This window comes from Diplodia corticola (genome assembly GCF_001883845.1).
Source record: "Diplodia corticola strain CBS 112549 chromosome Unknown scaffold70, whole genome shotgun sequence".
NCBI classification, from domain to species: Eukaryota; Fungi; Ascomycota; class Dothideomycetes; order Botryosphaeriales; family Botryosphaeriaceae; genus Diplodia; species Diplodia corticola.
In genome coordinates this window covers 95,466-119,754 of record NW_017971549.1, presented here as the reverse complement: position 1 = coordinate 119,754, position 24,289 = coordinate 95,466, and the positions used below count along the sequence as shown (strand labels likewise).

Genomic DNA, 24,289 nt, shown 5'->3' with positions numbered 1-24,289 from the left:
GCGTTCCTGCCCGTGGGAGTCTAACGAGGAACGGCTTGTCAGCTCATGACCCATCACTCATGACTACGGATCCTTACCTGGCAAAGACACTCGTTGGCGGCACAGTCTTCCTGACCGCCATCGCGCCTCACAATGCTGGCGCTGGTGAAGCTTGCGAGAAGCAGAGAGACGATGGCGACGGTGAATCTCATCTAAACGATTACAGTCAGCCCGGTCAAAGTCTTGTAGGATACCGCCAAGAGTCGTCAGCCTACTGTGATGGGATGCGGTTGGGAGTTGCTTTGTGGTGGTAGAGGGATGAACAACGGAGCTGGTTTGGTTGCGGTTCTGGAGAGGATTGGCCCAGCTTTTATATCTGCCGTGAACTCTGCAGAGAAGTTTACAATCAGGCCTTCCAAGTCATCCAGCTCTGATCAGCCAGTCATGAGATGCGAGTAAGTCGAAATAAATGGCTCACGGAGCTGTTGTCCGACCGGCGGGAAACCGAGTCTTGATAGACCGTTGCCTCGTATACGACGTCGACGTCCTTCCCCACAGCTTGGCCCAGGCACAAGCTTTTACTACACCCCATAGGCAAAGCTTGGTTTGGCCCGACGGTGGGGAAATTAAAGCCGTGTTTTGCGACGTCAGATGCAGATGAGGCATTTTCGCGAAATAAGGGGTGTCAGAGCGGATATCATCATCGTACCCTGATTCATACCGCATACGACAGATCTGGCAACAATAACCCCAACACGTGAAAACCGTTCGACACCCAGCTTGCTATCGTAACAAGTGGCCTCCCCTCTAATTCTTGGGCCACCTCCCCCCTCTAAGCTCAACCGATTTAGTTTATAGACTTCAACTATGGCTCCGCACCGTCCTTGTAGCCGGATTAGACTATATAGTTAATACCTTTTCTTTTTATAATTGCTCTACTATAACGCTATCGAGATAGAATACTTCTCTCTCACTCTCTCGATTTTCCGGGTCTATCCCATGCAACTATTATATATATAGAGGACGTATTGGCTATTAGGATATCTATTATTTACTAAGTAGGGTCATCCTATTAGCTTAGGTCGGCGCGGTACGGCCCGCAACCTTAGTTTCGTTACTGCATACCTTAAACGAAGGACGGCACATATATATACGCTAACTACCGGTAGCGCATGTTTAGTTTTATAACTTATATGGTCAGCCCTTTAAGAACCATGGCGCTTGATCCTTGTTGGGGAAAAATTTGCATACCGATTCCGTGGTACGGTAAACCCCTCCAATTGTCAAGCCATATATAAAAACTGTTGTCTTGCCCAATCTCCAATCATACCCTCAGTCCTGGCCGTTTCGTATATTCCTACCTACGAACAACAGCAAAGCTAGCTTTAAACTGGTATCTTGCCCAAGCCCTTTCACCATCCCCTCTCCAACTATAGTATGTTCTTACGAATAACAGCAAATCTCGCTTCTCTACCATGGCTGAACGGAAGAACGTTCGCCGGTCGGAGCTCACCGACGATGAAGACCTTCCTATTTTCCCGCGCGAATTCCGTCCGAACGACATCAAGGATTGGCTCGTGAATGAACCTTCGATCGACCAGAAGGCAAAGCGCGAATTCCGTCCGAACGACATCAAGGATTGGCTCGTGGATGAACTTTCGATCGACCAGAAGGTAAAGCGCGAATTCCGTCCGAACGACATCAAGGATTGGCTCGTGGATGAACTTTCGATCGACCAGAAGGTAAAGCGCGAATTCCGTCCGAACGACATCAAGGATTGGCTCGTGGATGAACTTTCGATCGACCAGAAGGTAAAGCGCGAATTCCGTCCGAACGACATCAAGGATTGGCTCGTGGATGAAACTTCGATCGACCAGAAGGTAAAGCGCGACAACGTAATGGAGCCTTCGCTATTGGCGCACGGAAGGGAGGCGGCGCTGGGCAAGCGCGCAATCGGCGCGGAGACAGACCTGAGCCATCTCCTGAATTGCATGGGCACCATATCAGCTCTCTGTGTGGTTATGGCACTCGTCTCGATCGCAGGCATGCTGTATGTACTGATGGGTCGCCGCACGAAGAAGGCGGCGCAACTCGAGACGAGCAAATCGGACCTGGTCTGAGTGGAAGATGACTTTGGGAGAGGTGTCGACACAAGGGCGAGGTTGATACGGAGGCGCGAAGAGACGATAATCGGCCATAGCTAGAAGACACACAATCTAGATTTTCCACCAGCATCCACAGCACCGTCTTCTCCGCCTCCTGCTGCGCTTTCTGCGCAAACTCGAGTGCGACGAGCGCACCGCGCTCCGAATACTGCGCCAACTGACGCCTTATATTAACCAGCGCTGCCGCGTCCACAGTCCTCGAGCACGATGAGTATTGGAGCGACTCCTAGCGTCGGCATCCTGGGTCCTCGCAGACATGTTGAAGTAGGTAGGACCGAGGATTAATATCGACGCAGCCGTCAACCAGGCCCCCGCCCCCGCCCGATCGGGCTTAGCGCTCAGGGCGCGACGTACTACCTACTGTACTTCGCACACATCGGTCCGCCTTAGATATTGACTCGTAACTTCACATCGATTCCCGATTCCCTCACAACGATCCCAACTTTGTGTACGTACATACATACCACCATGGACGCGGGACGGGCTGGCTCCCTTCTCCCACACGATTGTATGTCACAAACTCAACCTAACCAACCAAATGTCAAGGCATACATCAAACGACCACAAGATCATCCATCCATCCTCATCCCATAACCTCCACAAGAGAGAGGTGCGTGGTAGCCTATGACTTCCCGATTCAGCCGTTACATAGAGCGCCAATGGTATCATCGTCATGGAAGGCATCAAGTCCAAACACGTATGTACAAAGACTAAAAAAAAAAAGAACCAGGACATTTTCGAAAACGAACATTGAACAGGAGGAAGAGAGGGAGAGCCAGAACTTTCAGAGTGTGTCATCAGGGTAGACGTGTGTCTTACGTCCGTCAGGCTGGTGGTATCAAGCATCTGAAGCTGCGAGATCCACCCAGATGTGCAGACTCTGTCTGAGCTCCTGCTGACGCTGTAAGGTATGTCAATGTACCAGAGACAGCGTGCAAGGGGGGGCACAAGCCATCATACAGCCGCTATCGTCCTTCCGCCGGTGACCTACCAGCGCACCCGCGCCATGTCTTTCGTGAATGTATATCACGGGACTCTTGGCGACGACGGCAGGAAGCCTGGACGCTCAGCAAGCGAAGTGGAAGATCCCAGCTCAACCAAACAGAGCCGGGCATGGAAAGTATGCAACATTCGCACACTAGCCACGCGGCTCCTTCAACCTTCGACTTCGATGAGTGCCAAAATGGCCTCGCACAGGCCCTCGGCATCCACCTCGGCGCTGGTGCTGCTCAGCAACTTGACGCAGTTGGCCACCTCCCAGTTCATGCTGGACTTTGTGCCCGGCACAATGTCTCGATGGTGTGACAGATACGCCGCCGTGACCGCAGTCCGGAAGATTTCGAGATCGAACACCCAAAGCCGGGGGAAAACGAGCGGTATCTGCCTTCCTTCGTGCGTGAGGGTGAAAGGCTGACGGAGCAGGTACGTGTAATCGTTCACTAGGCGCTGCACAATGTTACGGCCCTCGGTAAGCAGTTCCGGTGGAAGCAGCTGTCGTTGCGACGTTGATCTCCCAGACGCCGGAGTGGAGGCTGGAGTTGGCGTGTTGTGGAGCAACAGCCCGAAGGCGAGGTGTAGAGTCTCGTCTCGCCATTTGCGGCCGGTGCTGAGCCAGAACTGTTTCCTTCCGTCCGTCATGCGCTGCGTGTCAGTACTGTCCATTGGCGAGCCGTCCCGCGTCATGAACTCGATCGCGTCCGAAAACTGCTCAAACCAGGCACTAGCCTTTCGTTTCACGTTGGAGTACCATTCAAGGCTGCCTGTCTTCGGCGTCCCGGGCGCCGGCCCCAATATGCCACCCGGCTCTTGCTGACCAGAAAGATAAGACGCGTGAACACTCTGCTTCAGGTCCAGGATCGCGGCGTACAGGGCCGCCACAGACTTGTCGTCCGGCCTGTGCGTGGGTTCGTCCGCCTCGGCGAAGTCGAGAAAATCTATCGGCCGTCCGTATCCCATGCCAACCAAGCGCTCCAGAGAGACGAAGCTGCAGTAGAGAAGATTGGGCCTGGGCCGATGCCGAGCCTGCTCTCGCACGAGGTATCCATCCGGACTGTTGCTTTTACGCAATTGGGCACGCGCGTTCTGCATGTTCCTCCACAGGCGCTCCGCAAACCCAAGCAGCTGCCACACGTTCCCCTTTTGCGGCGCACAAAGCGTGTAGCAGACCAGAAGCAAAACAATCTGCAGCTTAGCCATGGCGTGGGCCTCCTCGTTCTCAAACGCAGAGGGCGAGACCGCATCGAGCAGCGTGCTGGAGTCGCTCAAGACAGTCTTGAGACTGGCGGCGGCGGACTCGAACAGGGAGTCGGAGAGCTGAAGGTAGGCCTGCGACTGGGCGGGGGTGCCCTTGGTGGCAGCGCTGCGGAACAGACAGCGGGCCCCGACGGCCAGTGCCAGCTGGGCACGGGTGCAGGCGCGCAGGTTCTGGCGCTGCGAGCAGTTGGTATAGAGCTGGTCGAGGTCCTGATCGCCCAGCTTGCGGCCCAGGATGGGCATTATAGAGTCAATTGAGTTGTAGTAAAACTCGAGGAGGAACTGGGCCGTCTCCAACGGCGGCAAAGGGGGCTGCGGGGGGTTGAGGCCGGGCACCTGCAGCAGCGAGGGCTGAGGCTGGGTCACGGGCACGTCGACCTTGAAGCTCAGGGCCTGGTAGAGCGGGCGTGTGAGCTCGACGTTGAGCAGGGCGGCGACGAGGCGGAGGTGGGCCAGCGCGCTGGACGGCCCCCACTCGCCGCGGGCTTCGCTGTCTCTGTCGGCGACATCGCTGGGGCGCGCGGCGAGCGGCGGTTCGGGCGGCGAGGGCGAGGACGCGTCGGAGACGGAGGAGGACGAGCGGATGGAGGGCAGCGAGGGGACGGAGCGCAGGCGGCGCTGGTGGGCGACGTGGGCCGAGTAGGACGACGACGACGACGAGGAGGTGGGCTGGACGGTGGCGCGGAAGTCGGCCTGGGGCTGCAGGCGGGCCTCGATCTGCTCCAGGTGCTGGAGGCGCAGGTGCAGCTGCTGCAGGTAGCTGGCGGGGTCAGTGTCGGGGCGAGTCAGGCGGGTGGTTGATGTCATACAGACCTGCGCGGGAACTTGGCGTCGAGGACGTGGTCGTACAGCTCGCAGGCGGCGCCGATGGCCTGGCAGGCCTGGCAGCTGGGCAGCAGGCGGTCGCAGCCCACGCGGCGCTCCCGGCAGCGGATGCACGAGGCCAGCGAGTTGAGGGCCTGTTGCACGGTGGCGCTGGGGAAGTCCATTCGAGGGGCTGAGGTCCAGGTCGTCGTCAGCGTCGCGGCGGTCGCGACGGTGGAAGAGCCCGCGCCTGCGCCTGCGCCTGCGCCTGCGCCTGCGCTCCGACCTGGGCCGCCGATTTCGCCGCCGGCCTCCACTGCGCGCGCGTGCTGGACAGTAAGGCGTGCCGGGCCATCTGGGCCAAGCCATCGAAATCAATCCACCAGCGCTGGCGCACCCAGACGGCCGTCGACGCTCGTTGCGCTCCCCACGGGGATGGCTGCAGCCGAGGACCCTGCATGCTGTGGGCCCTGCAAGCCGCGGGAGCAGTTGCACGGCGGCTGCGGTGGTTGTGCCGGCACGGACTGCACACGAGCCACAGGCCGATTGGGCCGCCCGCGCGTGCACCAAGTCATGGGCGCGGCCGGCGGGTTGGGGCTGCTGCGCGGGCGAGCGGCGGTGTTGGGGAGAGCAGGGCAGCGCAGGGCAGCGCAGGGCAGGGCAGCGCGGCGGGGCGAGGTGGGCAGCGCGGGCTGGACAGCCAACACCAGCGGTGTCGCGCTTTATATATGGAGGCACATCGTGACCCCGACAGCGTGGGCATGCCGCCGCGGCGGTGGCTGCGTGCGTGCCTTGCGGCTTCAGGCGCGCCGTTCCTGCGCTCGCCTTCTTGTCACAACAGACCCAGCGGCTTTGCGCGAGGCCGTCGATCAGCCGGTCGGCTTCCAGCGCCACCACCTGCTGCGAGCCTGTGACATGTCGGCTGGAGAGAGGAACACCAGGTACCTAGACGTCCATGGCCGGTCCGACCATTCCGTTCCTGGGCGGAACGCCTCCGAGCCCGGCTGTATAACCATCAGCTTCCGCCCATCCCGCCCCGACCTCGCGATCCCTTTCCCAACGCACACAACCCACCGAGTCCTGATGCCCATGCTCCTGTGGATACCCGACACCCAAAACGCTCTCGCCCTGTCCCATCCCGCTGGAATCGGTATATTGACCCATCCTGCTCTCCACACGCCGCTGTGACTGTGACTGGCCATCCGCTCACTCCACCCCCCCGATATCCACAGCGCACTTGCAAGTCTTTCTTGCCCTGCCCTTATCAACGTAGCCATGCACGCCATGCACGCCATGTCTTTGCTTAGCATTCTCGACTATCCCACCCTTCCCCACGCCACCTCGTATCGCCAGCCAATAGCCATGTTTAGTTCGAACCACATTGGGAACCTTCCCAAGGCGGAATGTATCCGCTACCTGAAGCGAATGTTTCCAATCTCCGCGGACACTGTCACGTTCGCAAGAGAAGGCCGATCGAAGAGTACTTGTGTCAGGAAAGCTGACGATCACTGATTGAATTTTCAAAGTGCCCCATGCAGTGCACAGTGCTGATTAGATATTAGTGACGGAGCTGAATGTTGCTCATGCCGCCGACAGCCTTGACAGAGTTCTGCGCTCCGTCAAGCGCTTCATCTCTACAGTGCTGATTGTTTTCTCCAGGTTCGGCCACCTCCCGACATCAAAATAAATGTCGGGGTTCCTCGATTTTCCCCGAAGCCTCAAACACTTCACATTGACCAAAGCATCATCCCGTCGACGCCATTCTGATCCGGCTGGACCACCATCTCTTCCCAGTCCATTTGCATATTCGTTGGTCCCTGGCCTTGCGTATTCCACATCTCATAACTTTGGTACAGATTCTGTTCTTCCGCCCCTGGCATCTGGTTGGCATTGAACATGGCTTGCTGCTGCTGCTGCTGCTGCTGCTGCTGTGGGTGATTTAGTTGGGGCACCGACCACGGCATCTGTGACGAAGGTGCTGATGGCGCTGCCGGCATTGAAGAGTGCTTCGGGAGGCTGGGCGGATGAAACGGAGGGCCTGCAGCTGGAGCAGGTTCTGACCCGTAACTCGCACTGTGCTTCAGAAGCGGGGATGGCGACGGGGGCAAGATGGTCAGTGGCTTGGCCACGCCCGTGACAGCATTCATTGCAGCCTCCTCGAGTTGCTGTTGCTGTATGTAGGACCGTTTCCGCTGCAGGCGCGAGGGCGGATCCGATGACGGCGTACCTGAGGCCGGTGTGCTGCTTTCGCTCCCGCCCTCCTTCTTGACCTGACCGACTTTCTCTGCTTGAGCCTGCTGCGGCAGAAGCATGCGGTCCAGCTCGTCGTTCTCCGCCGGAGCCGGCGCGAGTCCCGGCCGCATTAGCTCGCGCATCACTATCGCCTTGCATCGCTCGTATGACTCCAGACTCGCGCGAGCCTGGGACCAGCGTTCGCTCATGAGTACGAACAGAGAGGAGAAGAGATGGACCGTCTCTAGGATCTTTCGCGTGCCGTGGCGCTCTTTCAGTTCTTCCTTGCAGTGTCTGATGGCGTACAGCATGGCAATAGCAGCCTCGAACCCGTGATGCACGGCGTGCCAACTATACTTGAGGAATCCGCTATGAGCGTTCTCCCAATAGCCTGCAGCCACCTCGGTCGCAGCCTTGAAGCACTTGATCAAGGCTTTCGCGGGCGGGAAGGGATTCCGGGGACACGGCCGATGGAGAAAGACGAAGCCGTGCCAAACGGCAATGTCGTGCCACTCCGGACTGTTGGACTTGTTGGTCGTTACTCCGTTCCGCCAGGCCCACATGCGCTGCTCCATGCCTTCGGCCCAGATTTCGTAGCTCCCCTCGTCTTTGAGCAGGGGTAAGCCACGGCGGAGGTAATTCACCGTCCAAAGCTCCGACTGGATGCGCCGGAAGTGGATGTTGTGCAGGAAGTACGTCCCGTCCATGCCGCTCGGATATCTGGTCGATATCGACTCGTCGGCGATGCCGAGGCGGCGGTGGCTGGTGGCGCAAATGGACCGGTCGAAGATGTAGAGGACCCAGAAGACACACCGGCGAAGCTCCATCTCCGGCTCGGTGAGGCTGTGGCCCGGAAGCTCCTCGGGGTCCCGATGAAGGCCCAGCTCCAACGCCATTCTCATGGCCAAACCAACAATGTCCCATAAGCTTGCGGCCCGAGGCATGAGATACGAGTATTGGATCAGCAGCAGAGTGCCCTGCAGGCTGCGGAAGGAGCTTTGGTAGAGCGCGTCGGAATGACTGAGGGCGTGCTGGAAGATGCGTTCGCTGGAAAGGGCGATTTTGGCCGAGTCGCTGAACTTGGACGTCATGATGCTGATGGCGATCATCATGGACACGACGAACAGGTCATGCTGGGTGGCCGAGTTGTCCCCAAGCTGCTGGGCGTTTGTAACCCTGTTGTACCGCGTCCACAGTTCCTGTCGGTCGTAGTATGGATAGAGCGGCGATATCCTCTCGACGTAGTTTCGGACGAGGCGCTCGGTGACGTCTCTGGGAATCTGCTCGAGAGGGTTGGAGCCATTTTTGGACTTGAAGTAGTCGCTGCGGGACTCGGGGTCGGCGGACACGGGCGTCACCGAGGGCAGGTGCGACGAGGCAAAGAGAAAGGTGCCGGACGGGAAGCGCACCTGCGAGACCAGCAGCTGTTTGCTCAAGCCGGTGCTGAAGCTGCGGGCGGTCTCAGAGGCGAGGTCGAAACGCGGCTGGTGGGTGTCGGCGGGCTGCGACTCGCCGAGCGGGGGCGAGGTGGCGACCAGGCCCTCGTTGCCCGGGTTCAGGCTGAGGGCTGTCGGCGCGCTGTCTGAGTCGGTGTCTACGCCCAGCTTGCGCAGGAGCTGCTCCTTTTCGCGGATCTTCTCCTGCAGGTATTGGGCGATGCTGCGGGGGATGACCGTCTTGGACTCGCCATCGAGGATGCCGTTGCAGGGCTGCTTCGCCTGGACGCAATTGGAGCAGGCGGGCTTCAGGCCGTCGCACTTGATCTTGCGGCGGTGGCAGCGGGCGCATGCGAAAGTCGTGCGGCGGATCTTGGGACGCTTGCGGGCGCGCTGCGGGTCGCTGCTAGGCGGCTGGGCGGCCGCCTCCGCGGACAGGGCTTGGGTCGAGGGCGGCATGGACCTTGACTCGCATGGTTCGCAAGGCAGACGGCGTGGAAGGCCGCCTTTGAGCTGCGTCTTAGGTGTTGGCGGCGGTGACGGTGCGGGCTGGAGAGCTCAATAATAGGGACCGACGCGGGATCACGCAGGGCTGCGCTAGACGCGTTGGGTCCACCCTACCGACGCCATCGCCGTCCCATGTGATTATTATTCCAGGGAGTTTCCGATGGCAAGGTCCTTAAACCTTATTTCCACGCCTTGGAGAACTATTCTGGGAGACATTTATGGCTAATTTTTCCCTCGCTTGTAAAAATAAAAAATCATCTTGCGCTCTCTCGAGGCCCTTGCCCGTTATTATCGGCGCTGCAGCCAAGGTGTTTGAATTCTCCTGGCCTTCCGATGTGATCGTCGATTTGCCGATCTCAGGTACGATCGATCCGGAGTGCTGGACCGAAGGGCTAAAGGGACTTCTTTAACCAATCGTGAGAAATAATACCATGTGCTAGTGTTTACAGTCAAGAACTGGAGATGGTAAGCTTAAGTCCGCACATCTTTCTGACAAACATGCGTGATCTTAAGGCAGGTGCCATCTCCTCGTTTCTTAAGAGGTTGTCGTCTTATCCCTCTCCAACACTATATGCCTAGAGGTGTTTTTAACGCCATCAGGTGAAAGTTAGTGTGACCAGTGGGCAATCCACAACATGTGCGGGTCAATCGACGAACTGTTCGACAACATGGTACCCGCAGGGTCCCGATACTAAATGGTTAGCCCAAGCATATGTATAAACGCTGCCGTATTTAGCAAGAAACTTGACGCGATTAGAACTCGAGCTCCTCGACCTCCATCGCGCACTCGATGCACCTCTTCTTCGTCAGCCCCGTCTCCGGGTCCTCGACCGCTCTCCCCCACTCATGCTCATGCCGGTCGAACCTCCCGGAGACCTTATCGCCAAACTGCGCCGTCGGCCGCCCCCCGCCGCTCGTACCGTCCAAGCCGATACCGTCCCCCACCGCCGCGCCCACCTGCCTGCTGCGCTTATACGCCTCAACCCGCGTTCTCTTCTTCAAGTCCTCCAGCTTATTCTTAAACTTCTTCTCCTTCCGCTCCTTCTTCTCCGCCTCCCTCCTCGCAAACTCCTCATCCAGCGCCTTGGCACTGCCCCACTTCCTCGCGGAGAAAGCGTACTCCTCGAGCTGGCATCGCAGAAACAGCTGCATGCTGTGATACGTCGCAGAGCGGGGATTCGGCTTCTCGAGGCGGGGAAATAGCTCCTCGTCACGCAGCTCCGGGTCCGTCAACAGATAATCCTCGCGCGCCTCCGTCTTGGTCAACAAGCTGTACCGCTCCGGGTGGCGCTCCTTGCACGCGGCGCACACGGCGACGCCGAAGACGTCCAGCCACTGGAAGTCAATCTCGCGGGAGACGGCGCACTCGCGACACGTGCGCCGCTTGCCGGCGTCGCCGTCGTTGTCCAACACCGAGATGCCCGGCTCGAACGGCCCCGCTTTGGCGGCGCGCAGCTTCTTGAGCAGCTGGTGCCGCTGCCACTCGGCCATGGTCATGTGCGGCGGCCTCTGCTCCTCGGCGTCCCTGTCGCCGCGGGCGAGGCCCGAGTTCAGCGCCTTGTTGTGCGGGTCGTCTGCCGTCGAGAGGAAGCCGCCTTTCGTGTCCGTCATGGCCGACAGGTCGTACTCGATGTAGCTGCTCTTCTCGAATTTCTTGGCCGGTCGCACGTAGGCGTTGTCTGACGGCGCCGTCATTGTCGTGGCTGCGATTCTCCCGGCGGTTCCGGCAGTCGCCGAAGTGCCATCGCGGTGGTTGCGCGCCGCTACTCGGGTGGTGGTCGTGCTTATGGCGGAGTGTGGCCGCTTTTGGCCGGCGTGGGCGCTGCTGGACGTCGCGGCGGCGGCGGCGGTCTCTGTATCAGCTTGGGCGCGGAGGGCTTTGGCCTTTAGCCGGCTGATCTCGAGCTGGCGCACTTGTTCTGGGGTCAGAGGAGCGGCGGGGAGGTTGCCGGGCTTGTTCGTCGTTTGCGGAGGCGGAGTGATTGGACGGCGGGCGGAGGAGGACGACATGGTGGGTGTGGCGCGGGCGAAGGAAAGGGCTCAAAGTGAGTAGTGTGACGGGAATGCTGGAGATATCTTTTGGTAATATGAGTGGGTGCAGGGTGGTCCAAGGGACACTGACGTAGGCTACAAAGAAAGGCAGCGGCAGACGGGTGGCAATGACGCAGGGTCGTCGGGTTGGCTCCGGGCGAGATGGTTCCGATGGATGTCCGAGTGCTAAGTAAGCTCACGCATCAACCAAATTCCGGTAAAGTGGAGTTGGGGCGCTTGCTTTATCATGGAAGGAGTCTTGTGTCATAAATGAATGTCTCGTAAACTGCGGACCGCACGGGAACGCGCCCTCGGCGGGCCGCGGTATGACTCCAACGGTGATCCAATTGGTCGATTGTTTTACGTGAGCGAAGAGGGTGTTCTGCCTGGTTGCTTCCTGGACAATAATACACGTACGCCCCCGGCCAGCTGGCGCGTCTCGATTCGCAGCGTGCTGGCTGCGGGTGGAAGGCGGAAAAATAGCAGGCCGAATGGAGTGATGGCCTTAATAATCGTGCCGATCTCGCGAGCGTGAGCGGCGGGCTTGCAGGGGGGGCGGCGCGGCCTAGCGCGGGGCTCTGCTATCAGCCCGCCGCTCTCGGGCGCGCATTTCGTGGAATGCGCCATGACATTTTGGCTCCGTGCGCATCCTCTTCCCCAGTGACTCAACTACCCTCCGGCCAAACCCCCATTATTTCTACTCGCCGGCGCTCTGCTGCTTGCTTTGTTCCTCCATTCTCTCAAATCTCTCCCCAAAGTCCCCGTCTAGCAGTGCTGCGCGCCCCTCGCCGCCACGATGTGTGGAATTTTCGCCTGCCACCGGTACGTCCGCCTGTCCCGCGCTGCGATAGGCTTCTAACGAGCAATCAGCCATCCTGATGTCCAAAAGTTCAAACCGACTGCCCTGAAGATGGGCAAGGCGTACGTATTTCCAACATTGACTTCAATCGATTGTGCGCTGACCCTTCTGTAGCATGCGTCACCGTGGCCCCGATTGGAGTGAGCAACACCACCGAGCAGTTTGAACAATGGCAGGGTACTGAACATGCGCAGGTGGCAACGTCATCGCCAACCACACCAGTAAGCTTCGCCGAAGCCGACTGTCAATCAACCGCTTACTGACCTGTTTGTAGTCCTTGTCCACGAGCGTCTGTCCATCGTCGGCGTTGGTACGCTGCCCAACCTCCCGCCCTCGACCGCCCTTTACTGACACCGACCCAGAGTCCGGCGCCCAGCCGCTCGTCAACGAGGATGGCAACATCTCACTTGCTGTCAACGGAGAGATTTACAACCACAGGGTGCTGAGGAAACAGCTGAAGCAGCCCTACAACTTCAAGACCCACTCGGATTGCGAGGTCATTATCCCTCTGGTACGCAGGTTCGCTCGCTCCCTCGGCGCTGCGTTTGCTGACTTTGATTAGTACCTGGAGCATGACATCGACGCCCCCAAGCACCTGGACGGCATGTTCTCGTGGGTTCTGCACGACAAGGCCAAGGACAGGGTCATTGCCGCCCGCGACCCCATCGGTGTCACTTCCATGTACATGGGCCGGTCGAGCACCATTCCCGGCGCCGTCTTCTTCGCCTCGGAGATGAAGTGCCTGCATCCCGTGTGCGACAACATCATCACCTTCCCTCCCGGGCACGTCTACGACTCCGAGACTGACAAGCTTACTCAATACTACACTCCCCAGTGGCTCGTGGAGCCCAGCAACATCCCTTCGACCCCGGTCGACCTCAAGGCCGTGAGGCACTCGCTGGAGAAGTCTGTGAGGAAGAGGCTGATGGCTGAGGTGCCATTCGGTGTTCTTCTGTCTGGTGGTCTGGATTCGAGTTTGGTTGCCTCCATTGCCCAGAGGGAAATTCAGAGGGTCAACGAGGTTGCGAAGATCCAGAGGGACGACAACACCACTGGCGATCTGGTCGGTATCGACGACGACAACCGTCTGACCACCGTTCAGATGCTCCCTGAGCTGCACTCTTTCTCCATCGGTCTGCCCGGTGCTCCCGACACCAAGGCCGCCGAGGAGGTTGCCAAGTTCCTGGGCACCAGGCATCACAGTCTTACTTTCACGCTGGAGGACGGTCTTAACGCCCTTTCGGATGTCATTCACCACCTCGAGACGTACGATGTCACCACCATCCGTGCCTCGACACCAATGTTCTTGCTCAGCCGTAAGATCAAGGCCATGGGTGTGAAGATGGTGCTGAGTGGCGAGGGTTCCGACGAGATTTTCGGTGGTTACCTTTACTTCCACGCTGCACCGGACAAGAAGGAGTTCCACGAGGAGACTGTGCGTCGTGTCAAGAACCTGCACCTGGCTGACTGCCTGCGTGCCAACAAGTCGACGATGGCCTGGGGTGTTGAGGCACGTGTTCCTTTCCTGGACAGGGAATTCCTGCAGCTTTGCATGAACATCGACCCTCAGGACAAGATGATCACGAAGGAGAAGATTGAGAAGTACATCCTCCGCAAGGCTTTCGACACGACCGACGAGCCGGAGACCAAGGCATACCTGCCCGACAAGATCCTATGGAGGCAGAAGGAGCAGTTCTCGGATGGTGTCGGGTACGGCTGGATTGACGCTCTCAAGGACAACGCCGAGCTGCATGTCAGCGACGAGGACATGAAGAACCCCAAGCCTCACTGGGATGACGTTCCCGACACCAAGGAAGCTTACTGGTACCGGTGCATGTTCGACGAGCACTTCCCGCCATACTGCGCTGGTACGGTGCAGAGATGGGTACCTACTTGGTCGAAACAGACGGATCCCAGTGGCCGTGCCATCAAGACTCATGAGCAGGCATACAAGGAGTAAATCAAAGCGCGGGCTGCTGACTAAAAAGCTGGTTTCTTCTTGGCAAAATATAGGGTTCTCATTTGTTGATTTATAGATCGGATGCCTTAATGAAGCGCATCGTCTGTACGCGTATAGTATAGATTTGAATCGATTTGATTCGAACGTGGTGGTATTATTGAGATGATAAGAACCTGCACACATGGACGCCATAGCAGCGCGTTCCCAAGATTTGGATCTTGAGGTCGGCATGTAACACAGCATCCATGATGATCATGGGCCGGCAGGGAAGAACAACGTGGTGCGGAGCAACTAATCCTCCTGCGTCCCGCCCTTCTTTAGCCCCTTCACACGTGAATACCGTTCAACACCCAGCTAGCTATCGTGATAAGTGGCCTCCCCACTAATTTTTGGGGCACCCACCCCTCTAATTCTTAGGCACCCACCCCACTAAGTTTAGGCATACGTGGCGTTCATTTAGCGAGGCGTAGATACTACTGCAACATGCAGCCCTGACACGAGGGGCTCAAGATAGCGACCGCTTCGCGGTCGTATAACGAAAATCGTACTCGTAGCGAGAATTGAGCCGCGATCGAAAGAACTAGTAGGGCCAAAGAAGGTTGGTGATGCTGAACGCTTTGGAGAAAGCCATAGAGGTGGCTTGATGACTGGTTCGTGGTAGAGCTCCAGTGCTGTGGGCGCGAAGGATGTGTGGGGACGCGGCGATGACGGGGAGTCGGAATAAAGTGTGTGGCGCGTTTTGTCCACTGCTGCAACCATGGATGCGCACGTCAAGCCGTCGCCGCGACTCTGCAAAAACATCCTCATCCGAGCCATGGCCGCCACCGCGCCCCCGCGCCTCAAGCCGCACGAGCACGCAGACTTGACGACCTTCTGCGATATCCTGCACCTGGTGCACCACCGCAATCTGAACCAGCACCGCCACAGCATCTGGTGGCGCAGCTTCTCCGTCTTCCGCCGTGAGCTGTCGCACTTCGTCGCCGAGTACAACACCTACCAGCCACCAGCCGCCACGGACCTGACGCCCCCGGCCCCAAAGCCCTCTGCTAAAGCCTCCAGATTGGCGGCGAGGCGCGCGGCTGCGAGACTGGACGCGTGGAGGCGACATCACGTGCCGAGATGGTATCTGTAAGTCCTTTCGTTGTTTCTGTGCTGTGAGCTGCTGTGCCTGGCTGATGGAACGACAGCGCTTTTGCCGACGTCATTGCCTCGACGCAGTTCTCTGCCCTTGGGTTGGCCTTGCTGGCCGTCCTGGCGCGTGTCACGCAGGTCACGGGCATCACGGCTGCCTATGAGGACGAAGCGGAGCAGGCCATGCAGGCTGCTCTGCGCGAGCTTGCAGCTATGGATGCAAAGCGACTGGTGGGTGCCATTCAGGCGAATGAAGGTGCATCACTGGAGGGAGACGGCGTGGCTGCTGAGGACTTGGGAGAAGCTGTGGGCCGGCGGGAAGATTTGGGGGAGGTGGTCGGCAGGGATACTGACGGTGAAAAGGGCGATGACGCTACCGCGGTCGGGCCCGGTTTACAAATGAAGAGAGGCATGAAGGGTGATGTGATGGAGCTGCCGTCGTCGAAGCCTATTGTAGTGTTGGACGCGATGCGGAAGAAGAAAAAGGAGAAGAGAACAGCAGAGCCGGAGCCGGAGCCGGAACCTGAACCTGAGGCCAAGGGGCCACCGAAGAAGAAGAAGAAGACGAAGAAGAGCAAGGCCAGCGCCATCGACGACCTGTTCGCCGGGCTGTAGCACACGTGTCGTGTTTAGTAAGCGATACCCATTCCACCCGCAGGTGGAAGCAGAAGCTCGTCTACATTGTCTCTTAAACTTCGTAATTCCTATCTCTCACATGGCTGCCTCCAACGACCAGTCACATTGATCCCGCAGCCAATGACTATCAACGCCGGGTCTCATGTGTGCGGTGAGCCGGTGACAAGTCAAGCAACTCTCAGCTACTAGGCGCATGAGTGAGCCGATTTTACTTGTCGCTTTCCCGTCCTGCTCGCCTTGCTCTGGCGGTGTGCAAGACTGGGATATGCTGCAGGCACTTTACATTGTCCCCGCGACGCGTGCGGTCGCGTTTCGCGTTAGTGGCTCAACGCGGGACGGGCACATTATCGCGTTTCCCATGCTGCCCTCCATCTGGCAGGGGGCGTGCCCGGCCTGCCGTACCTATATCTTTCCACGGCCAGCTCACCTCAACACACACCCGTCCAAGTTTCGTCCATTGCCAATTTTCATTCTCTCACTCAACGAGCACGGCACGCACTCGGCCTGTAATCCGCGCGCTCCTACACAGCACGGTTCTCCAGCCAGATTTCCGACCATGCCGATTGATTGGAAGTCGCAAGAGAGCTACCAGCGCCTGCTCGCTGCGTTGGTGGCTGCGAGCGACAACGCCGTACGCATGAAAAGGCCTCGCGTCAATCATTCACGCTGACTCAAGATCCAGATCGACTTCAAAAAGGTAGCCTACTACTTCGGTCAGGGCGCCACATACGACTCCATCGAGGGACGTTTCCGCATCGCCAAGCGGATGGCGAATGACCTGAAGAAGGAAGCCGAGGACGAAGGCCGTCAGATGCCGACGACCCGGACGAAGAGCGCCAACAGCACTCCTCGCAAGCCCAAGGCGAAGCCCAACACCGAGCACTGTAAGACCACAAGAGACGTGCCCCGCGAGACGCAAAACAAACTGATGACGCCCCACCACAGCCGTTGCCTCGGGTCGTGTTCAGAAGTCCCCTTCCAAGAAGCGCGGCACCAAGTCCACTCCCTCGTTCAAGCAGGAGCCTCAGACGCCCATCTCCCTCGACAGCGACGATCACGAGAGTGGTGTTCAGCAGCACCCGCAGCACCACCAGCACCGCCAGCAGCCTTCGTACGATTCCGGAGCCTTTGAGCACTCCAGCTCGTACATCTACGGTGACAGCCAGACCCTCTTCCACAGCTTCGACACGGACGCTTTGGAGGCGTAGGCGCGCAAGCAGTGGCAGCGAAACGGTGTCGGGCTTGGCTTGACCTGGCGGGCGGCAACGTCTGGGTCATTCATTTGTTTTTGTTGTTGGGTTTGATGGGGGATTGGACGGGTGATACGGTGTTATGGCATGCTCGGCGGGGTATCTGGTTTACTAAGTTCGGTTCGGTGAGCGGGCTCCTCACAGATGATGGCGTAAAAACGAAATCAATAAATGGGACTTTTCTGAACATACCTGTCTGAATATCGCTCTCTGAGAGGTGGACGTGCCAGTGGATTGCGTCGGCCAAGGAGACGGTCCAATTCGATCGGGCGGTATCTCGCAGTGGCCTCGGCTTCCTAACTACCCAAACTCCTCAAGCAGCAACAGTCGACCGTCTGCGGTTGTATGTGACGTGGATAGTGCATGGAGCGGAGATGGCTGGGCACCCGACACAACCAATAGCGGGCCACGGGGAACACGAGCGAATCAAAAGAAAATCGCAGTGCATACGGGGAGCTACTGATCGGAAAGGAATGACATAGGAAGGGCAAGAAGTTAGTCCGTAGTCAGGTGTAGAATAATGGTGCGACGTTGCATGGCCTTGACTCTAGTACGCGTACCGATCGGTATCGCGATACAGATCAAGAGCCCCAGCTCCGGGCAAGAGACTGGCTGGCTGTGAAAGGAGCCGGGCTTCACCGGAGTGCAGCGATAAGAAACATGGGGACGCGTCGCGTCGTACGGACACCAGGCTCGAAACGCCAGAGAGCTTGCAGCGGCGCCCGCCCCTGCCCGCTTGACACGGCACGACTCCCTTGTGCCACCGCTGGCGGCGTCTCATTGGCCTCTGGTGGCATGTGCTGGGCAGATCCAGGTACGCTTGCGGAGACGGATGCGCGTGCGGGGAGATGGCGCGATGCGGTGCTGTCGTGGAGCTTTACGACGCTCTCCGCCGCCGCCCTGGCCGGCCGGTACTCGTCCGCACTCTGCTCGCCCATTGAGCGCTCCCAAGCCGCTCGGTCTGCGCGCGAAGCCGAGAGGCGACCGCGTCGCTCCTGCGCAATGGATTGTGATGGTTTTGGACGTGCAGAGAGCGCGGGGCGGGCGAGTAAAGCGATCATCTCGAAGGCCGTGTTCGGCAGGACGGCGCAGTGTCTGGGAGGGTCCGTAAGGCAGCACGAGACGCCGTTAGCTCTGAACCGCCCCCGCCGCAGTGGGGACAACTGGCTTTCCTTGGCTGAAGCCTGTTGCCCGCCGCCGTGTTCCTGTGCCCTTTGTCGCGCGACGCGACCCGCGTAAAGTGCTCGCATTCGCGCGTTGCTGCTCCGTCGTTTGTCGGCTCTGCTACGACCCCGCGTGAAGCTCTGCCTGTACCGCCTGCACTTTCTCACGCACTTGCGTTGACCTTGCGGCCTCGCTGTCTGCCTTCCGCCAACCTCCTGCGCCTTAAATCTCCCATCCTCCGCTCTCCCTCCCTCCCCCAACCACTCCTCCACAAATCCGCTTTCGCCTCGATTTCCCAAACAACACCAGAGCCACTCGTGCTACGACACCACCGCCAAGATGCCTATGAGGTGGTCCCCCGACAAAGACCAGCTGGTAAGCACCTCGCCTCGCCTCGCCTCGCCTCGCCTCGCCTCGCCTCAACCTTCCGCTAATTCAATTCATCCACAGATGTTCATGATGCTCCTCAAGACCCACAACATCAGCATCAACTACGGTGCAATTGCTGAAGCTTGGCGTGAGTCCCACCTCCCCTCCCCTCACCTCCCAGAAAACTGATCCGCACATCGCACACCCAGCCAGCGACCAAGGCGAGAAGCCCACCCCGCGCGCCATCTCAGAGCGCCTGATCAAGATCCGCAAGCAAGTATCCGGCGGCGCCTCCGCCAGGCAGCCGCGCAGCCTGCAATCCACCCCGTCCAAGCCAAAGGCCGTCCGGACTCCAGCCAGCGGCACTCCCTCAAACAAGAGACGCCGCCTCGCCGACGACGACGACGACGACCGCACCGTCAGCCGCCAGGAACTCCGGGACCTGGGCATCGCCAACGACCCACGCTCCTCACCCACGCCTCACCACCACCACCACCAGCCGCCGGCGGCCCCCTTCGCCACGACCGCCGCCGCCGCCGCCGCTCCACGCCGCAGCACCACCGTCGCGTCCAACGTGCTGCCGTCCAGCGAGCGGTGGTCGTCTCCCGCGCGCGGCCCCACCACCAACGGCGAGGGCTCGTCCTCCTCGTCTTCTTCTCGTCCCACGCTTCCTCCCGTTGCCGCTGGCGCTACTACTACTGCCGCTGCTGCAGTTCCCGCACCGCGCCACCGTAGCTCCCTCTCCGCCAACGCGCGCGCCTTCGCCGCCCGCACGCCGCTGTCCATGGAGCCGACGGCCGGACAGCTCGCGCGGCTGTCCGTCACGCCGGCTGCCAATGGCGGGGGAGGAGGAGGAGGCGCTGCTACTACTACCGCGCGCTCGACGCCGCGCCGTGGCACGTCGATGGCGCCGATCAAGCTGGAGGAGAGCGAGGGCGATGACGACGACGACGACGACAGTGCTGGTGTGCTGCAGCCGGCGGATCTGCTCGAGGATGATTCGGACGTGTCGGATTGGGCTGTGGAGGAGGTGTGAAGAAGGGAGGGGGTCTTATTAGCTTTTGGCGTTTCGGGTTACGGGTTGGGAAAAACTTTTTGGGGGCAATGATGGTTTGGCGGGTCTCGAATTGGTTGGCGGCTTGGATGGCTACGAAAGCGCTCTTCACGCTTATCACCTCAATGCAGGTCCGCAGTGGTGTTTATATTGGCCATCGGTTGGGTTGTTGTTGCATATGGGTCTTGGGCCTATCTGTCAGCATCCCCTTGATCCTTTTCTCTTATTCTAGCAGTCGAGGCGCTTGGCAGTTCACGAGCCGTCATATGGCAGGGTTTCTAGCAAGTAGCCTACATAGATATGGTCCTGATGAAAAATATCCTTCATGGATCCATCATTCGCCTATCTGGTATAGGTCATCCGGCCGGTTTGTCCGGTATCGGCAAGTCTGCTCTGCAGAGAGCATCCTTAAAAGGACGGGCTGTGGGATCTTCTTTCTTCGTCGACCATTACTGAGACATCTTGTCTACTATCAAGTAAAAAGCAACCAGGTGGCACCCTCGCATGGTACTTTTCCTTTGGGAGTGCATGGCATTAGGCATGAAGTTTTACGCCATGCGAATCCATCGCACGTAACCACTGTTATTACATTCTTAACGGCCCGCAGCACTGTTTCAAAATGATCATCAAGTGTAGTTTCCGAAGGGAAGAGTGGTGAGTTCCCGTGCTCTGCGGGAGCAGACGGGAAGTGACAGTATATATCATCAGCTTCTTCGACTTCCCCGCCACCCGAGTAGTGTCGAAGTGCTTGTAACAGCACCAGAGAACCAGCTGGAGGGAGTCCGCTCTACGACATGGTCCGTATACTTTCTCTCGCCGTTCAAATACAAGGCGTGGCTGTTGGGGGAGCAGGTGCGGCACGGTCATGCAACGCAAGGGCGTATTCGAGACGGCCCGCGGACACCATCCCGACTGGCCATCTTTGATGCCGTCACAGGGAGGACAATGGTAGCACCGTTGGCAACACTGACATAGGCAGCAGGAGCGGGAACAGGAGCAGAGACCACTGGATCACGAGTTCCCGCGAACACTTCTATATAATTCCCAAGCAACCGAGTTTCGAACCTCTTTACTTCCCAAAAACTTCGCCATATAAGACGATGGCGCCAGGAAAAAGTTTGACATCCTTCACCGGAACTGGGTCGCGTATCTCTCTCTTCCCACGGCTCATTTCTCTATGGTTCGCCCGATAGGAATTTGCGTCGACTATTTACCAGGATGCGGATTATAGCGATGCCATGTTTTTGCTCTGCCGCATTATGGTTTTATGCTGCGGAATATAGGTCTCATCATTGATGAATTCTGCGTCGGCCATCACCGTCAAAAGAGAAGTGGAAAGAAACGGAAAGCGGGCAAGTCATTGGAAGTCGCAAGGGATCCACACAGTAAAAAGCACACCTGCCGTGATACTGCAAGCGCTGTGGTCGTTTGTTATATAGTAAAGAGGTCTAGGGAGTGGGATGCCGCGTGTCGACGGAGGCGTGGGTCCAGCTACGTGGCCGTTATCGTCTGATATCAGGCGTTTTGGTTTCATCTTGTGCAAATGCTATGACAGGTTTACTGCATCAAAGTATTCTTCTTTAATATCTTCGCTTCCTCGCAGTTTTTGCAAGTACTGTAGATGAATATATCGTTTGCCACTTGGGGTAACTGAAAGCTGCAATTGACAAGAAAATGGTCCATTAAAAAATAAACCGACGAGACAATGCTTTTTGAAGCTCGCCATGTTCCGCATTCGTTGATCCATCGTAAAACGCCCATGTTGTTCCGTCACCATTCCGATACGCCATTCCTCCCGAACAAGTTTTACCACTCCAAAGGCTCCTTCAACACCTCGCCCCTGTTCGTCTTGGGCACAGGTGCCGCCTCGATCTTGACGGGACCAGTGCGGTGTTTCGAGAGGTAGCCCTGGCCGTCCAACCACGGCCACTCGCGCGTCCTCTTCTCCTCGAACCTGTTGATCTGGTCCTGCTTTTGCATGGTGAGCCCGATGTCATCGAGACCGTTGACGAGGCAGTGTTTCCTAAACTGCTCGACCTCGAACTCGGCGAGAACATTGCCATCCGCGTCCTTGATGACTTGGGCAGGAAGGTCCACCTCGATCTCCTTGCCAGCCTCGGCCTCGGCCGCGATCTTCTCGAGCGTAGCCTGGTCGGAAATGCGAATAGGAAGCATGCCGTTCTTAAACGAGTTGTTGAAGAAGATATCACCAAAGCTAGGGGCGATGATGGAGAGAATGCCAAAGTCGAGAAGAGACCAGGGAGCATGCTCACGCGAGGATCCACAGCCGAAGTTGGGGCCAGTGCAGACAAGGATCTTGGAGTTCCTGTAGGGTTCCTTGTTGAGGACGAAGTCGGGGTTCTCGGCGCCCGTGGCGGGGTCGAATCTCCAGGCGTTGAAGAGGGCGGAACCCAGACCAGAGCGCTTGATAGTCTTGAGGAACTGCTTGGGAATAATCGCATCGGTATCGATATTTGCAACGTCCATAGGGGCGGCGATGCCCTTGAGCTGAGTGAACTTGGCCATGCCACCAGTGCTGGAAGGAGCACCAGTCTCTGCCGAGTTGCCCTGAGAATCCACCGGGTCGTCGAGAATCTTGTCGAGATCCGCATCGCTCTCAATGTCGCTGACGTTGGCCTCGAGCTCGAGCTTCGGCGAACCCTTGTCGACAGATGCAGAGGGAGGGGCAACCTTCCTGACATCGCAGAGTCTGCCAGTGATGGCAGCAGAAGCAGCCATCGCAGGGGACATCAAGTGTGTCCGGCCGCCGGCACCCTGGCGGCCCTCAAAGTTGCGGTTCGAGGTACTGGCGCAGCGCTCGCCGGGAGAAAGGATGTCAGGGTTCATGCCAAGACACATGGAGCACCCGGCCTCCCTGAACTCGAAACCAGCGTCCAGGAACACCTTGTCGAGACCCTCGGCCTCGGCTTGCTTCTTCACAAGACCAGAGCCGGGAACAATCATGGCACGCTTGATGTTGGAAGCGATCTTGTTGCCCTTGACAATCTTGGCGGCCTCGCGCAAATCCTCGATACGAGCATTGGTGCAGGAGCCGATGAAGACCTTATCGACCGGAATCTCCTCCATGGGGACGCCGGCAGTGAGACCCATGTACTGAAGAGCGCGGACGCAGGCCTTCTTCTTGATCTCGTCCTGGAAGTCATCAGGGCTGGGAACAAGGCCGGTGATGGGAACGACGTCCTGAGGCGAGGTTCCCCAAGAAACGGTGGGGGCGATATCCTTGGCATTGACGTAAATCTCCTCATCGAACTTGGCACCCTCGTCGGTCTTGAGGGTCGACCAGTAGGCGATGGCCTTTTTCCACTCGGTGCTGTCGACCTTGGGGGCGAGAGGCCTGCCCTTGAGGTACTCGAAAGTAATCTGGTCAGGGGCAATCATGCCCGCACGCGCACCAGCCTCGATGGACATGTTGCAAATGGACATGCGAGCCTCCATGCTCAGATTCCTGATGGCGGAGCCGCAGAATTCGATGACGGATCCAGTACCACCGGCGGTGCCGATGATACCAATGACGTGGAGCACGATGTCCTTGCTGGTGACACCGGGGGCCAGCTCGCCATCGACCTCGACCTTCATGTTCTTACTCCTCTTGGAGATCAGGGTCTGGGTGGCGAGGACGTGCTCGACTTCGGAGGTGCCGATTCCGAAGGCCAAGGCGCCAAAGGCGCCGTGAGTGGAGGTGTGCGAGTCACCGCAAACGACGGTGGTGGCGGGAAGGGTGAAGCCCTGCTCCGGGCCAATGATGTGGACGATGCCCTGCCTCTTGTCGCCCATGCCAAAGTAGGTCAGACCGAAAGCCTTGACGTTCTCCTCGAGCGTGGCGCATTGGGTTCGCGAGTCATCCTCCTCGATGAAGGTGTTGACGTCCTTGAAGTTTTTCCTCGACGAGGTGGGGATGTTCTGGAGGCGCGTCAGTCAGCGGACGAGAGCGGGGAGCGGTGCAACATGGCCGGGAACCTACATGGTCGGTGGTGACGAGGGTGCAGTCGGGTCTCCGGACCTTCCTGCTCGCGTTGCGAAGCCCCTCGAAGGCTTGCTGCGACGATCGTTAGCGCGACGTCATCGGCAGCGCGGCGTCTGGCAGCGACACTTACCGGCGAAGTCACCTCGTGCACCAAATGTCTGTCTGCGCAGCATGTCAGCGATGCGAGCGGCGACGGGCGAGCTGCTGCCACGCACCAATGTACAGAAGGACGGTGCCATCCTCCTTCTCTTCGACGATGTGGTCCTCGAAGACCTTGTCGTACAGGGTCCGCGGGCCTCTGACTGCGCCGGGCATTTTGAAAGTGGGGAACGGGTATCTAGGAAGAGGAGAGACGGAAGAGAAGAAGCTGGGAGGACTGACAGTGCTGAGACAGGAAACAGCGGTTGCCGCCCGCTAGAAATAGTGGCGTGCCGACGAGCTGGCCGGCCGGTATCGGAGTGTGGGGAAGATTTT

General features: G+C 58.5%; 9 protein-coding genes across 9 annotated transcripts; 5 read left to right on the top strand and 4 right to left on the bottom strand.

Annotated features, from left to right (window-relative positions):
* Positions 1 to 1,454: 1,454 nt before the first annotated feature.
* Positions 1,455 to 2,099, top strand: BKCO1_7000043 (uncharacterized protein; the record flags this gene model as incomplete). The annotated part of the gene is made up of 1 exon (XM_020278517.1): positions 1,455 to 2,099. The coding sequence occupies one exon, from the start codon at positions 1,455 to 1,457 to the stop codon at positions 2,097 to 2,099; it is 645 nt and encodes a 214-aa protein (XP_020126153.1).
* Positions 2,100 to 3,299: 1,200 nt separating this feature from the next.
* BKCO1_7000042 (c6 transcription factor) lies at positions 3,300 to 5,386 on the bottom strand (the record flags this gene model as incomplete). Its single annotated transcript, XM_020278516.1, has 2 exons — positions 3,300 to 5,157; positions 5,211 to 5,386. The coding sequence occupies 2 exons, from the start codon at positions 5,384 to 5,386 to the stop codon at positions 3,300 to 3,302; spliced, it is 2,034 nt and encodes a 677-aa protein (XP_020126152.1).
* Positions 5,387 to 6,928: 1,542 nt separating this feature from the next.
* BKCO1_7000041 (pyrimidine pathway regulatory protein 1) lies at positions 6,929 to 9,328 on the bottom strand (the record flags this gene model as incomplete). Its single annotated transcript, XM_020278515.1, has 1 exon — positions 6,929 to 9,328. One exon carries the CDS (start codon positions 9,326 to 9,328, stop codon positions 6,929 to 6,931), a length of 2,400 nt encoding a protein of 799 aa, XP_020126151.1.
* Positions 9,329 to 10,129: 801 nt separating this feature from the next.
* Positions 10,130 to 11,386, bottom strand: BKCO1_7000040 (dna repair protein rad14; the record flags this gene model as incomplete). The annotated part of the gene is made up of 1 exon (XM_020278514.1): positions 10,130 to 11,386. One exon carries the CDS (start codon positions 11,384 to 11,386, stop codon positions 10,130 to 10,132), a length of 1,257 nt encoding a protein of 418 aa, XP_020126150.1.
* Positions 11,387 to 12,203: 817 nt separating this feature from the next.
* Positions 12,204 to 14,226, top strand: BKCO1_7000039 (asparagine synthetase; the record flags this gene model as incomplete). The annotated part of the gene is made up of 7 exons (XM_020278512.1): positions 12,204 to 12,229; positions 12,278 to 12,328; positions 12,381 to 12,406; positions 12,461 to 12,487; positions 12,541 to 12,576; positions 12,629 to 12,777; positions 12,829 to 14,226. The coding sequence occupies 7 exons, from the start codon at positions 12,204 to 12,206 to the stop codon at positions 14,224 to 14,226; spliced, it is 1,713 nt and encodes a 570-aa protein (XP_020126165.1).
* Positions 14,227 to 14,983: 757 nt separating this feature from the next.
* BKCO1_7000038 (ribonuclease mrp protein subunit rmp1 protein) lies at positions 14,984 to 15,972 on the top strand (the record flags this gene model as incomplete). Its single annotated transcript, XM_020278511.1, has 2 exons — positions 14,984 to 15,354; positions 15,414 to 15,972. The coding sequence occupies 2 exons, from the start codon at positions 14,984 to 14,986 to the stop codon at positions 15,970 to 15,972; spliced, it is 930 nt and encodes a 309-aa protein (XP_020126166.1).
* A 577-nt stretch (positions 15,973 to 16,549) lies between these two features.
* BKCO1_7000037 (splicing arginine serine-rich 2) lies at positions 16,550 to 17,201 on the top strand (the record flags this gene model as incomplete). Its single annotated transcript, XM_020278510.1, has 3 exons — positions 16,550 to 16,624; positions 16,676 to 16,877; positions 16,939 to 17,201. 3 exons carry the CDS (start codon positions 16,550 to 16,552, stop codon positions 17,199 to 17,201), a joined length of 540 nt encoding a protein of 179 aa, XP_020126169.1.
* Positions 17,202 to 18,746: 1,545 nt separating this feature from the next.
* Positions 18,747 to 19,812, top strand: BKCO1_7000036 (uncharacterized protein; the record flags this gene model as incomplete). The annotated part of the gene is made up of 3 exons (XM_020278509.1): positions 18,747 to 18,782; positions 18,858 to 18,924; positions 18,986 to 19,812. 3 exons carry the CDS (start codon positions 18,747 to 18,749, stop codon positions 19,810 to 19,812), a joined length of 930 nt encoding a protein of 309 aa, XP_020126170.1.
* Positions 19,813 to 21,636: 1,824 nt separating this feature from the next.
* Positions 21,637 to 24,130, bottom strand: BKCO1_7000035 (3-isopropylmalate dehydratase; the record flags this gene model as incomplete). The annotated part of the gene is made up of 4 exons (XM_020278508.1): positions 21,637 to 23,751; positions 23,813 to 23,887; positions 23,946 to 23,977; positions 24,031 to 24,130. 4 exons carry the CDS (start codon positions 24,128 to 24,130, stop codon positions 21,637 to 21,639), a joined length of 2,322 nt encoding a protein of 773 aa, XP_020126167.1.
* Positions 24,131 to 24,289: the final 159 nt, after the last annotated feature.